Source organism: Haliotis cracherodii, unplaced genomic scaffold (assembly GCF_022045235.1).
Source record: "Haliotis cracherodii isolate W230 unplaced genomic scaffold, xgHalCrac1.p SCAF_26, whole genome shotgun sequence".
Classification (NCBI taxonomy): domain Eukaryota; kingdom Metazoa; phylum Mollusca; class Gastropoda; order Lepetellida; family Haliotidae; genus Haliotis; species Haliotis cracherodii.
The window spans coordinates 5,237,365-5,251,730 of NW_027266282.1; the positions used below are offsets into that span (position 1 = coordinate 5,237,365).

The 14,366-nt window shown below is 42.9% G+C and overlaps 1 protein-coding gene across 2 annotated transcripts in view; it reads right to left on the bottom strand.

Moving 5' to 3' along the window:
- Nucleotides 1-321: 321 nt before the first annotated feature.
- LOC139472966 (ER degradation-enhancing alpha-mannosidase-like protein 3) overlaps nucleotides 322-14,366 on the bottom strand; it is a 47,543-nt gene continuing 33,498 nt past the window's right edge. Inside the window, exons 13-22 of one of the 2 annotated variants that reach the window (XM_071255454.1) lie at nucleotides 13,443-13,567; nucleotides 11,963-12,122; nucleotides 11,566-11,786; nucleotides 10,496-10,628; nucleotides 9,381-9,462; nucleotides 8,580-8,689; nucleotides 8,030-8,149; nucleotides 7,026-7,071; nucleotides 5,928-6,107; nucleotides 322-4,720 (exon numbers count right to left, since the gene is read on the bottom strand). In XM_071255454.1, the coding sequence (XP_071111555.1) occupies nucleotides 3,618-4,720; nucleotides 5,928-6,107; nucleotides 7,026-7,071; nucleotides 8,030-8,149; nucleotides 8,580-8,689; nucleotides 9,381-9,462; nucleotides 10,496-10,628; nucleotides 11,566-11,786; nucleotides 11,963-12,122; nucleotides 13,443-13,567 (2,280 nt within the window). In that variant the 3' untranslated portion in view covers nucleotides 322-3,617. Of the gene's footprint in view, nucleotides 4,721-5,927; nucleotides 6,108-7,025; nucleotides 7,072-8,029; nucleotides 8,150-8,579; nucleotides 8,690-9,380; nucleotides 9,463-10,495; nucleotides 10,632-11,565; nucleotides 11,787-11,962; nucleotides 12,123-13,442; nucleotides 13,568-14,366 lie in introns of both variants that reach the window. The other variant, XM_071255453.1, reaches the window with a different exon arrangement.

Consider the following 14,366-nt stretch of genomic DNA (forward strand, 5'->3'; position numbering starts at 1 on the left):
TCGACATACAGCAAGACACGCATGGATCAACCATGATGGATTTCACCCAAACAATGATATCAACTTATGAAAGTAGTGTATGCCGATGGGTTATGAAAGAATACACATTTCAGACCAGTGACATAAAGGGAGATAACTCTAAACTACTTATCTCCAGATAGTGTGAGTGCAATATCCTCTCCACACATCAGATATGAAACTTGTTATATTGTAGGGAGAAAAGGACTTCGAACACTCTCAGCATTTATCACATGTCACAGAAGAAAAGCTACTCAATTAAGAAAAAAGAATTATCCTTTTTCTCCAGAATGAAACATTAAACATTTGATTTTCAATGAAAGAGCGTAGGCTAATAACATTTAACAAAGTTTAGGAATTGTGGGATCTAAAATATATTGCACTGAAACTAACGTCATCAATTTGGTCAAAGTTCACAGTTTTCCGAATTATACTCTGATTAGCAAAGGTCATTAATCAGTTGCTTAATAATGCCCACAATGTATTTTAAACTTCTTGATACTGTTCCTAAAATGATTTAAAACATGATCACAAACAAATATAACATAATTTGAAAACAAAGACAGAAAACTCAACTATGAACACTTTGCCAATAGAAGTCTCCTTCAGTTAAGGAGTAATTGTATGTGTCACCAGGAATCTCAACACCATTCAGCCAAGGATTGCTTACTGGCCACGGCTGAAGCAGTGCTACAACCTCATTAAAATCAGATCTTCTACTGGGATCAGACACCTCTTTCACATACCCTCCATAGCAGATCTGATTTTAATGACATTGTGTTATGATAAAAATGACAAGGAAGAACACAGAAAACAACAAGCTGCAGATCACATGAAGAAAGCCTGGTAGCCCTCTTTCCTTTCCGAAAATGTTGGATGTTCGATCCCCTGTCAAGTGAGAGTCACAACATATGCTAATCTGTGACTTTGCAATCGATGCTTACAATTATAGTTTTTAAAATATAGGAATTCAAGTTACACAGACTGTGGGGGGAAAATGTAATAGATATTTTATTACATTTTCCCAACAGGTGCTCAATTGTATTTTTTTTTAATAAATAAAATAATCTGTATTCTTTAGACACTTGACTGCACAAAACAGGCAGATTTTCTTTTCTTTTTATAATGTGAGGCATATGTAATGTTAGGGTTAAGTTTTGTTGATTTTTAAGAAAACATTCCAGCTCCCCTCCTGTAAATCAAATGGATGCTCCCTAAGATGGTCAGTTAACTCCAAGATAAACATTGCCATCCATATCTACAATAGGCTTCTATGCAATGAGATGACATGATCTAATATGGAGATCAAGGAATCCTGCCACATGTATAGTGGCCAGACTGGAACCGCCTGTTATGTTCATGCTTTGGACCCTGGAAAGTGATGACTGAAAACACCCTAGATTTGAAAATGGACCCAGGTAAATCCCCGACACCTGGAACTGCCTTCAATTGGCATGCCAACTCCTGCTCCAACAGTTCCTTGCAATGCTAATGATAGTGTGAGTGTTTCATCACTGCATCATCGTCTGTATACAGCCGGACGTTCAGGGGAGAACATAAGGTATAAGATTAAAAGAAAGAAAAGACAACAAAACACCACAAACCAACAAATGTAAACGATTCTAACAAAATATATCCCTGTATGCATACACGCCTGTGTGAAATTGTTACTAACATACTCTCCATTACAAATGAAGTTTAAAAATGATTCTCAAAGTTATAATAAGTTATACATCTGCATAACGAAATAAGGAAGCACTTGCTTTTCGACTGAATGCACAACTAAATATGTTGGCTAACCTAATGGGCCATGTCAAAAGTCAACTAGCATGGGGAATGATGCTAACATAGAAATAGTGCCACTGACACTGTAGCTCACCTGGATATGTAGTCAACAGCTTAAAATGTCACACTCATAAAAAGTGCAAAGGTCAAATTTTAAAATATTTAAAAATCGGAAGATTTGTGTTAAGTCCCACAAACTACATTGGTACCAAACTTTATTCCATTTTAAAAAATAAATGGCCCAGTAATGGACAAATAGGTTTATAAATATGGCACACATTGAAAATAGACTTGAACCTCTTGAGCAAATGGGGTTGTCATCATTGGTGGGAACATGCATGTGAAGTTTTTGCTTCATTGGTACAGTGATTTCTGAGAAGATATCTGCGCTGGACAACGAACAAACAGATCACGTCATAACCTCACTTGACTTCCAGTCAGGTGAGCTAAAACTCCAAATCTTTCTTCATTTGGCCACAAGAATTATGTTCCACAGAGTGATCTTGCAATACCACTACTGTAAGCCTGGGTATGGGAATAATGATCCCCTTAGCACTTTCTGAAACAGGCCCCAGAAAGAAAAACTTCTTGCTGTTTCTTAAACCGGAAATGGGCAAGGGTAACATAACACCAGTCAATATGTAGTCATGACATATTACATTTTTGGAAAATAGAAAATTCTTATTTTACTAAAAAGAAATGAAACACTTTCTACTGAAACTACTTTCAGCCTGCTTCAATGAAAAGCTTGTTTTCAGATGAAGATCAAGATACCTAAAAAATCAATAGCATCTCTTGCCAAATAACATACTGTCTCACCACAAAATTGTTTCAAAATGGTTGATGGCATTAAGCAATAATAACTCACAAAGTTGACATTTTCACTTGCGGCTGCACCACTCATGAAAATGTCAGTTGTCAGATTGCTCAACAGGACAAATATGTTATTTAACAAGATTAGCTAAATGTGCTCTAAATTATTATTTAAAAAGATAGGAATAGAGATCAACCATTTCAATTAAGAAAAACCCTAAAATGAATTAGCTGTGGCCAATGCTATAATAATGTTCACTGAGCTGAAGGTGTGACATGTAGCAACCCATTTTACAGTCATCAACATAATTCTCTTGAAACTAGGAAGTGGCTATTACACCTGCCTGTTAACCTGATAGTAAAGAATGAATATATCTTATGCACTTAAGCCACAAGAGCAAAATTGAGGGCCCATAATGTGCACAACCCTTTTTTTACTTTTGTGAATAAATTATTTTTGACAAAATTAACACAATTAAGCTACATGATCTTTTGACAAGGCCCGTGGACACGGTTGGACTAGCACCAATCTCATTAAAATCAGATCTTAGTTCTCGCTACAGCTAAACAAAGATCTGAGGACATCCCATTACGGGTCACGTCAGACCTTCCTTGCACAAACTTTGACCGACCAATGGAATGACGGCAGCTTTCTCGTGCTTTATGGCACTAATTTCAAATTGGGGACTACGCTTCGAAACATTCTCGATGACAAATTTGAAACCTGAACAAAAGAACATTCTGGAATGGCTAATAGATGGTCTAGATTGTATGGATTCAGTCGTTAAACCCGTAACTATCGTTCAAGAGTTAAAAGTTTTCGAGGCTGCATGATTAGAAATCCCATTCGACTGTCACTTTCATAATCTGGTCAGCAATGCTCTGGTTGGTCGGATGAAAGGTCGTTCTGACGTGACCCCTAATGGGATGTCCTGAGATCTTTGATTAGTGGTAGCGAGAACTAAGGTCTGATTTTAATGAGATTTGGACTAACACCATGTTCAAAGTTCATCTTTGTGATCCATGGAAGCAGTTGGCGAATCATTGGCATCTTGTGTGGTGAAGGACTCCTGAGCGTCTGAAGGAATGTCGGCCACTGTTTCTGTAGTCCTTATTGCTTGTCCCTGGGAATTCCTCTCTATAACTTTCACTACACCATCCTTTGTTATAACCTCTAATGTGCTAGCCTCTTCCTCACCTATAGTCCCTTTCTCTTTCGAATGTTGTGAGTCATCCCTGATACCTGAATCCGATTTATGTGACTGTGCTAATCCCGCAGCATTTGCCTCCCCTTGTTCTATGGTAAACGTAAGTACACCTTCATCATCCACTTTGGCACCAAAGTGTTTAGAAGATTCTTCAGCAGATTTGGTCTGAATATATGGATTGCGTTTTGAGCTATCTTCTGTCCTTTTTCCTGAGTTGGTTTCATATAATTCTTCAACAGTTGCATAGTGAAGCTGTTTGGCAGTTTCAAAATCCATATGCTCGTTTTTCACACTTTGTGATTCTGCACTAGGTTTTGTGGACTTCTCAGTTAGAAACTTTAACTCAACTGCTAACTTTTCTATTAATTCTTGAGCTTTGTTATCTACCCGATCCATCCCAAAGTAGGCCGATTCTAAAAACCGGGCTATCGCTATAAGGTAATCCCCCTGATTGCTTAATTTTTCAAAATTAGTTTTTTCTTGTAAAGCTTGAACCAAGTTGACATAAATCTGATTCAACTCTGGTTGTGTTTTATCCTCCTGCTGGTTCTTGTCGACCTTGAAGGACAACTGTTTTGAACCATCAGGTAAAGTGTCAAATTGTAACACATTTTCCTCTGCAGTAACAGATTCCGTTGTTTCTTTCTCTCCTTCCTCAACACTATGAAACACCTCTGTATCCGCTTCTCCCGAAACCTTGATCTCCATGCGTACTTTCCGGGAGGAGGATTGGTATGAGTAGACTTCGTCCAGACCCACCCTGGCTCCCTGTGGGGGCTCGTGGCGGAGGGGGGTGTGGGGTGGGGGAGTCTGATCAGGCACCTTCTCTGGGTGAACGTCTCGCTGACCCACCTGTGGTCCAGCAGGGGTCTTCTCGGGGGGTGGATTGAATGTGTCTGGAACAACGGCAGCAGCAGATTAGCATCATGAGTGAATGTGTGTTTGAAATGTTTCTATATGCTGCAGTTCAATTGTTCGACACAGTTACATCTAAATACGAGTCTGTAACAGACACAACAGATCGCAACACCCATACTTTGACACAGATTTATGACATTCGTAGCACTAAGACGATCGCAACACCCATAATTTGACACAGATTTACGACATTCGTAGCACTACGACGATCGTAACTCCCATACTTTGACACAGATTTATGACATTCGTAGCACTAAGACGATTGCAACACCCATGCTTTGACACACATTTACAACATTCGTAGCACTACGACGATCGTAACTCCCATACTTTGACACAGATTTACAACATCCGTAGCCCTACGACGATCGTAACTCCCATACTTTGACACACATTTACAACATCCGTAGCCCTTCAACGATCGTAACTCCCATACTTTGACACACATTTACAACATTTGTTGCAGTAAGACAAGTGTAGTTCCCATACTTTCACACAGACATTCGTAGCACTGAGATTACTTGGTGAAATGGGACCCTGGACGTGACACAAGATAAGTCAAGTTGTTGTGATGACAGCCCGATACTCTTTAGTCAGTTCTCACGACGATGTTGAAACATTGACCCTTTTACTTTCTTTCACACACTTCTCTTAAACACAAGTTCAATGAAATCTTATCAGCTGATTAGTCCAGAACCAGTGATAATTTATTCCTGAAATTTGATAATCCTCTGGACGATTCCTCTGGAAACATTACCATCCAGATTAATAAGGTTTCATAATGTAGCTGACCCATGAAGATTCAAGTTAGAATAGGTCTTCAGCAATCCATGCTTGTCATAAGCGGTGACTACAGGGATCGGGTGGTCGGGCTCGCAAACATGTTTGATACATGTTATTGTATCCATTATGTGTGGATCGATGCTCGTGATATCAATAACTGGATTATCGAGTCCAGACTCGATTGTTTACAGACTGCCATCATATAGCTGAAATAATGCTGAGTGTGGCGTACGATAAACAAACAACAAACAAGGCAGATTATAGCTAAAAGACAGATCTTAGTCATGAAACTAAGAAAAGGTAGTTCTCAATTATACGAAGACCCCTGAAACATTGTCATTTCTTAAATTAGTCGGTAGTAGCGGTCCTTAAAGTGTCCTTATTCTACCTGAAACAACTTACCCCTCGACCTGGCTTCTTTTGTCAGCAGCACCTGCAGGTCATTGTCCTGAGACAGTGCTGAGATGATTGCATTGCCTTCCTTCTTGAAGAGAAATACCATGGGGATCGTGATGTCCGTCTGTCCGTCCCCCGACATGGCGAACAGAGTCTGGCTCTCACTGGTACTGCCGTCATTCTGGTCTGAAAATACAGCAAATGACCTCTACATCCACTACCATGATTATATCTGCTGGTCAAGGAGCAAGGCTGTTGTTTTCAGTCTCAGTCAGCTATATTCCAGCTATGTCACAGCACCCTGGTCACGAGGACAAGTGGTTGACAGCAAGAACAACAATCCCTGCTGTCAGGGCACAGGGACATAAATCAGCCTGATCACACAGTGTATCTTCCCAATCGTGTGAGCGATGGCTGCAAAACATTTGGTACTTCATAAAAAATGGGGCAGCTAACTTTTGGCATTATATTTCTGCGCAATTCCTGAAGTTTCATTAGTGAGAGAGTGAGTTGGGTTTAATGCCGCTCTGTAACAGCATTCCAGTTATATAACAGCGTGTTGGCTTAATGTTGGAGGAAAGCCCGAAGTGATGCAGGTCTCAGATGTTTACCACTTTGGCGAAACCCACGGGCACAGGTATGGTGCTGACAAACCTAGAAACATAATCAGGGAGAACCAGGATTCGAACCCACAATCATAGGTTTCCGGTGTGCCCAAGGGATGCAACTCTGCACAGCGAATCGCTAAGCCTTAGACGACTGGGCCATCCGTGCCACCTGTGCCCCCCATTAGTGAATGAAAATATGTCTTAAATTTTGATTATTCTTAGAATGAAAGTAAATAAATAGATTACTACCCTTGTGTGTTTCCATATTGTAAATATCATATATCAAGAATAAAACATGTATTATGCTTGCCAAAGGTGCGCACAATACAATTTTCTTTTCTAATTTACGATATTTATGCTATGATAATGCAATAATCAGAGACAAACAAGGAAAGGTTTCACACACAGTATGCTGTGGGGAAGTGAACTCAAGCATTTCATCACAATCACAGATGTTCACTGAAGACAAAATGACAACACGTCTCCGAAATCTTACCCAGAACAATTCCTCCGACAGCTCCAGCCTTTTGTAAATTTCTCGCCTGCAAAATGAAAAGAAACTTAAAAACAACTTCGACAATTTCTTTCCTTCAACAAAAGTTAATGAGTCACGAGAAGGGAGTAATCCCCTTATTATATTTTCCATCGCTCCCAGCAGGAATCAGTCCGAAGGCAATGCTTCCCAATACCTGTAATTGTTCTCCACACCAACAAGGCTTCACAGTGTATGCTGTTTGTCTTACATTAATAATTCTTATTCTTCAATGACTATAATCTCACTACAGTGGGAGACAAAACATAATTTATCCAACTGCTTTCACATAAAGGAATCCCCTCTTAGCATGAGTACAGACACACTCCAAACTCCAGTTATAATACAGCTGCTTGTAAATGTTTGTTTGTTTGTTGTTTAACGTCGCACTCAGCAATATTCCAGCTATATGTTGAGGTCTGTAAATAATGAACTAGACAATCCAGTGATTGACATCATGAGCATCGATCCAAGCAATTGGGATATGATGACATGACATGATCAACCAAGTCAGCGAGTCTGACCACCCGATCCGGTAGTCGCCTCTTACAAGCATAGTCGCCTGTTACGGCAAGCATGGGTTGCTGAAGACCTATTCTACCCCGGATCTTCACAGGTCCTCAGGAAATGAAGCATGTAAATTATTTAATCTGGTCCAGACCATCCAGTGATTAATATTATGAGCACCGATCCTCGCAGTCAGGCTACAATGACACCCAATGGACAAGGACACTGACCACCTGATTCATTTAGTCGCCTCTAGTGACAAGCATAAGTTGCAAGGGACCGAATCATACTCAGAATCTCCTCCATGTGGGGCAGGTCTGTGAGGTACCTAGTATCTACATGCCCAGGAAGTACTGCAGTGGGGTGGTACCGTTTCCAAGAAAGTAATCCAGATTAACATATTCCATGGTTAATAAATCATACATATAGTCTTGCTGCTAAAATGTTTAGGAACCGTGTACCTTGTCCACAAACATACAGTCTCCCCTCTCCAGCAGGACAATCTTCCCCTGCACTGTGTGGGGGCTCGCCATGGGGCTGCAAGCCTTGAACGGGGATGCTATAGCTAGCTTGCCCTGAATCTGAAATGGTCGCAAGCATAATTATGATGACATTAAAAATATGTAATAGAACTATTAACTGGACTGTTGTTTGAATACTTATGATCAGCGAGAATTGTAAATAAAATAGCACCCATGTGGGGATTGATATGTTGAAATAATGCCCGTCATTCACTCATCTCATATAATTCAGTATGTCAATTTTACAGATAAGCTGAAAAAAATGATTATATTTTCAGATGACCATACCTAAAATGAATAGTCAAAACTGATCCCATTCCAAAAAGACATCTTAAGACGATTTTATGTCCCACACTTCATCATTGACTTATGACAGTCAGAACTGTACATTGCTCTGATGCTCTCTGTGGAATTGGGCTCTGATAATTCCATACCCTACTATACTAAAACTATGAGAAACAGAAACAGGAAAGCTATTCTACCAACTTACCGGTGGTGAGACTTTGAGATCGTATCCAAACTGTGCTGGCCCTGCTCTGTAGAACACAGATCCGTAGAATGGCGCCGACACTAGCTGCACGAACATTGGGTCATGCTGGGCTGTAACCATGGCAACAAGACATATACTTTCGCAACATGTACATGAAACAACTGTCAAAAGTTGAAAACGTATGTCTGCAAATTACTAATGCTTTCATAATGTGGACAGCGACATCATCTCCACTACTTAGTCACAGGTTGTCTCCTGTTTACAGTTAAGATAACTCACATCCTCTGACAGATAATAACAGACAAAAGCCTTTATAATTGTCCTCCCCTGTGTGATCACACATTGATGTCTTCCTTTAGCAGAACAAGGGTGAGGAATAAGTCGCCTGGTCCATATCGTGATTTGCCTGGTGAAAGTTGAGCCTGCCGTACCATGTACATGCCACTCCTGTACCATGAAAAACTGTTGTACCATGGATATAACTGAAGATCAGGGGTAGAGTAGGTCTTCAGCAACTCATGCATGCCGTCAAAGGCGACTATGCTTGTCGTAAGAGGCGACTAACGGGATCGGGTGGTCAGGCTCGCTGACTTGGTTGATACATGTCATCGATCCCGATAGTGTGGATCGATGCTTATGATGTCAATCACTGGATTCTCTGGTCCAGTCTCGATTATTTACAGATCGCCGTTATATAGCTGGAATATTGCTGAGTGCGGCATTAAACAACAAACAACCAAACAAACCATGGACATACCAGCAAATTAACCGCTAAACATCTACACAGCTTGTCTGGCTTACCCTCTGGTGACTGTGTCTTCGAGAGTTCAATCATCTCCTGCATAAACTTCATCCCATCTTCTGCATCATCAGGAGTGGCAGCCTGAAGCAACACAACACCCACTTGGTCAATACAGAGGCTTGAAGCAACACAACACCCACATGGTCAATACAGTGAGTGAGTGAGTGAGTATGGTTTTACGCCGCTTTTAGCAATATTCCAGCAATATCACGGCGGGGGACACCAGAAATGGGCTTCACACATTGTACCCATGTCGGGAATCAAACCCGGGTCTTCGGCGTGACGAGCGAACGCTTTAACCACTAGGCTCCCCGACCGCCCCTGGTCAATACAGAGGCTTGAAGCAACACAACACCCACATGGTCAATATAGAGGCCTGAAGCAATAAAATACCCACATGGTCAATATAGAGGCCTGAAGCCATATACCATCCACATGGTCAATAAAGAGGCTCGAAGCAATATCACACCACATGGTCAATAAAGAGGCTCGAAGCAATATCACACCCAAATAGTCAATATAGAAGCCTGAAGCAATCCTGTCTAATCCCCCACTGCTGCCCCCTGTCTAATCCCCCACTGCTGCCTCCTGTCTAATCCCCCACTGCTGCCTCCTGTCTAATCCCCCACTGCTGCCTCCTGTCTAATCCCCACTACTGCCCCCTGTCTAATCACCCACTGCTGCCCCCTGTCTAATCACCCACTGCTGCCTCCTGTCTAATCACCCACTGCTGTCCCGTCTAATCCCCCACTGCTGCCCCCTGTCTAATCACCCACTGCTGCCTCCTGTCTAATCACCCACTGCTGCCTCCTGTCTAATCACCCACTGCTGCCTCCTCTCTAATCACCCACTGCTGTCCCCCGTCTAATCCCTCACTGCTGCCTCCTGTCTAATCCCCCACTGCTGCCTCCTGTCTAATCTCCCACTGCTGCCCACTGTCTATTCTCCCACTGCTGCCTCCTGTCTAATCACCCACTGCTGCCTCCTGTCTAATCCCCCACTGCTGTCCCCTGTCTAATCACCAACTGCTGCCTCCTGTCTAATCACCCACTGCTGTCCACTGTCTATTCCCCCACTGCTGCCTCCAGTCAAATCACCCACTGCTGCCTCCTACCTCGGACGCTGTGTGCAGCAGCTGTATGCGTCCGTCAGACATGGTGGCAATGCGGATGCCCATCTGATGGAGCATGTCCAGGTGTGCCTTGTTCCCTGCGATGAACTCCGACGCCTGCAGCTTTGGCTGGTTCCTACTAACATACAAACAGTCACCACTATCATCCTGGCAATCAGTCAACCATTGAACACACAATGCCATTTAGAAAGTGGTCAAATGTAACAAATGTCATATTTGGGATAACACAGTCTTAGTAAAGTACAGATTCTAGTACTTTTTTGGACCGAGTCCGATCTGGGATTGGAATCCACACTCCCAGAGTGAAGCACCTATCAACAGCACACAAAGCCACCAAGGCTTTCACAAAAATGAAAGACTGACAACTGGTAGTCTAGATCACACACTTCCCTCGGACAAATGTAAAACTGGCACAACTCCCATGGCAGAAAGCTATGAATACACAATGCAACTTGGAAAGTGGTCAAATGTAACAAATGTCATATTTGGGATAACACTTTCTTAGTAAAGTACAGATTCTAGTACCATCTGGGATAAGACTACAGGGCGTGGTGGAGGAGAAGTCCCTCTGTCTGCTGACATACCTTCGAGGTCGGGGGCTGACATCTGGGATAAGACTACAGGGCGTGGTGGGGGAGAAGTCCCTCTGTCTGCTGACATACCTTCGAGGTCGGGGGCTGACATCTGGGATAAGACTACAGGGCGTGGTGGGGGAGAAGTCCCTCTGTCTGCTGACATACCTACGAGGTCGGGGGCTGACATCTGGGATAAGACTACAGGGCGTGGTGGGGGAGAAGTCCCTCTGTCTGCTGACATACCTACGAGGTCGGGGGCTGACATCTGGGATAAGACTACAGGGCGTGGTGGGGGAGAAGTCCCTCTGTCTGCTGACATACCTTCGAGGTCGGGGGCTGACATCTGGGATAAGACTACAGGGCGTGGTGGGGGAGAAGTCCCTCTGTCTGCTGACATACCTGAGAGGTCGGGGGCTGACATCTGGGATAAGACTACAGGGCGTGGTGGAGGAGAAGTCCCTCTGTCTGCTGACATACCTGCGAGGTCGGGGGCTGACTCTGTCCACAAGGTTCTTCATCTGATTCCGCAGAGAGTGGGCGTAGGTGATGCCGCCTGGGATCTGCACCTGGAAGTTGGGGCATGTGTTGTACTCGTCATCCTCGTCCTCCATTTCTCTCGCCACCTGTTTGGGGTTGAGGTCAGTTGTCTGCTCTGAGCGAAAAGTCTTCTCCAGATTGCGGTAAGCCTCTGCATTAATCTGTCACATGGTAGGAGTTGAAATTAATGGTCAATGAGATTAGGAGTCTCAAGATTTACCTCTTTACATTAATGCCTATCACTCAGGAAGAGTTTAAGGGAAAATTAATTATTATGGAGTTATTTTCACTGAGATTCAAGATTGCCAGACGTCAAGATGCTGCTCTTGTGACTCACCTTGGGGATGCTGGACGTGTTCTGTACAGACAGCGTGAGGGGCAGGAGGTGGGCCTCGGTGGTGAAGATGTAGTCGTCGATGTCCAAAACCATCTCCTCCTTCTCAGCAAACAGCAGGTACAGATACTTGAACGTCTCCGCTAATACATAGGAGTCCATTCTATGACATACAAACACAGCTGTAACATGAGAACAAAAATACCACAAAAGTGATAATAGGTGATGAATACAGGACACGCAACACTAACATCTTCCACATGGAATATTTTGATGGCACATTGTGTTGTAATATTTGTTCACTTTATTACCCATAGGGTTACAAATACCAGAGTTCATAAAATGTGCACTATTGCAAATATCACTTCACGCACACCAGTTTATTGTTTACGTCATCCGGGCAGCTTAGTTGACGTCATTTAAATATTATTGAGATGTAAGGTTGGAATGACATCACACTAGAAATGACACCATAGCTGAAGATTGTTGATGTCATGATCAGCGCATTTTGCAAAAGGAGAGCTCGAAAGGATTAAGAAATGATGGGTAAAAAGATTTTTTTACACTAGCATGTGTGTCATACTGATTTTACCAAACTCGTTTAAGAATTTGTGTTCTACCCTGGCTCTTACTCGGGAAATACAAGAAGTAGTAGTAGTAGTAGTAGTAGTAGTAGTAGTGGTAGTAATAGTTGTTGTAGTAGTAGTAGTTGTAGTAGTAGCAGCAGTAGTGGTAGTAATAGTTGTTGTAGTAGTAGTCATGGTAGTAGTAGTAGTAGTAGTAGTAGTAGTAGTAGTAGTTGTAGTAGTAGTAGTGGTAGTAATAGTTGTTGTAGTAGTAGTAGTTGTAGTAGTAGCAGCAGTAGTGGTAGTAATAGTTGTTGTAGTAGTAGTCATGGTAGTAGTAGTAGTAGCAGTAGTAGTAGTCATGGTAGAAGTAGTAGTAGCTGCAGTAGTGGTAGTAATAGTTGTTGTAGTAGTAGTAGTTGTAGTAGTAGCAGCAGTAGTGGTAGTAATAGTTGTTGTAGTAGTAGTCATGGTAGTAGTAGTAGTAGTAGTAGCAGTAGTAGTAGTCATGGTAGTAGTAGTAGTAGCAGCAGTAGTGGTAGTAATAGTTGTTGTAGTTGTAGTAGTAGTAGTAGTCATGGTAGTAGTAGTAGTAGTCATGGTAGTAGTAGCAGTCATGGTAGTAGTTCTAGCAGTAGTAGTGGTAGTAATAGTTCTTGTAGTAGTAGTAGTCATGGTAGTAGTAGTAGTGAGTGAGTGAGTATGGTTTTACGCCGCTTTTAGCAATATTCCAGCAATATCATGGCGGGGGACACCAGAAATGGGCTTCACACATTGTACCCATGTCGGGAATCAAACCCGGGTCTTCGGCGCGACGAGCGAACGCTTTAACCACTGGGCTACCCGACCGCCCCTAGTAGTAGTAGTAGTAGTAGTAGTAGTAGTAGTAGTAGTAGTAGCTGTAGTAGAAGACTTACTGGTCCTCATGTCTAAGCGTGGTGACATCCTTGATGGCAGCAAATCCACAGGGTACCCGGGCCATCTTGTCGAGATTCTCCACCACTTGTTTGCCAACTTCCAGGTAGTGGGGGTCACCTGTAGCCTGCAAACACGAATCATAATTACACACATCATAATAATGATGGTTGTTTGTTTGTTGCTGTTAACTGTCATACTCAGCAATGTCCCAGCTATATGTCAGTGGCCCGTATATAACAGAGTCTGTACCAAGAAACCAGTGATCAGTATCTTGTCTAACATCCCGCACTGTCAGGGTACGATCACATACAATGCACCCAATCACCAAGTCTGACTACCCCAGCCATTCAGCTCCCCCTCAGGACAGGCATCGCTTCCTTGGAACCACTTCGGACCTGGCTTCCTGAATCCTCATCTGGGAAGGGGTACATTTCTGTATACAGGGGGTACTGGGGTACATTTCTGTATACAGGGGATACTGGGGTACATTTCTGTATACAGGGGTACTGGGGCAGTCTGCAGTGCCCTACAACATACATTCAGCAAGAACAGTACCCTACATGATACCTGCAGCAAGAGCAGTACCCTACACGATACCTGCAGCAAGAACAGTACCCTACACGATCCCTGCAGCAAGAGCAGTACCCTACACGATCCCTGCAGCAAGAGCAGTACGCTACACGATACCTGCAGCAAGAGCAGTACCATACACCATCCCTGCAGCAAGAGCAGTACCCTACACAATACCTTCAGCAAGAGCAGTACCCTACACAATCCCTGCAGCAAGAGCAGTACCCTACGTGACACCTGCAGCAAGAACAGTACCCTACACAATCCCTGCAGCAAGAGCAGTACCCTACACGATCCCTAAGACAAGAGCAGTACCCTACACCATCCCTGCAGCAAGAGCAGTACCATACACC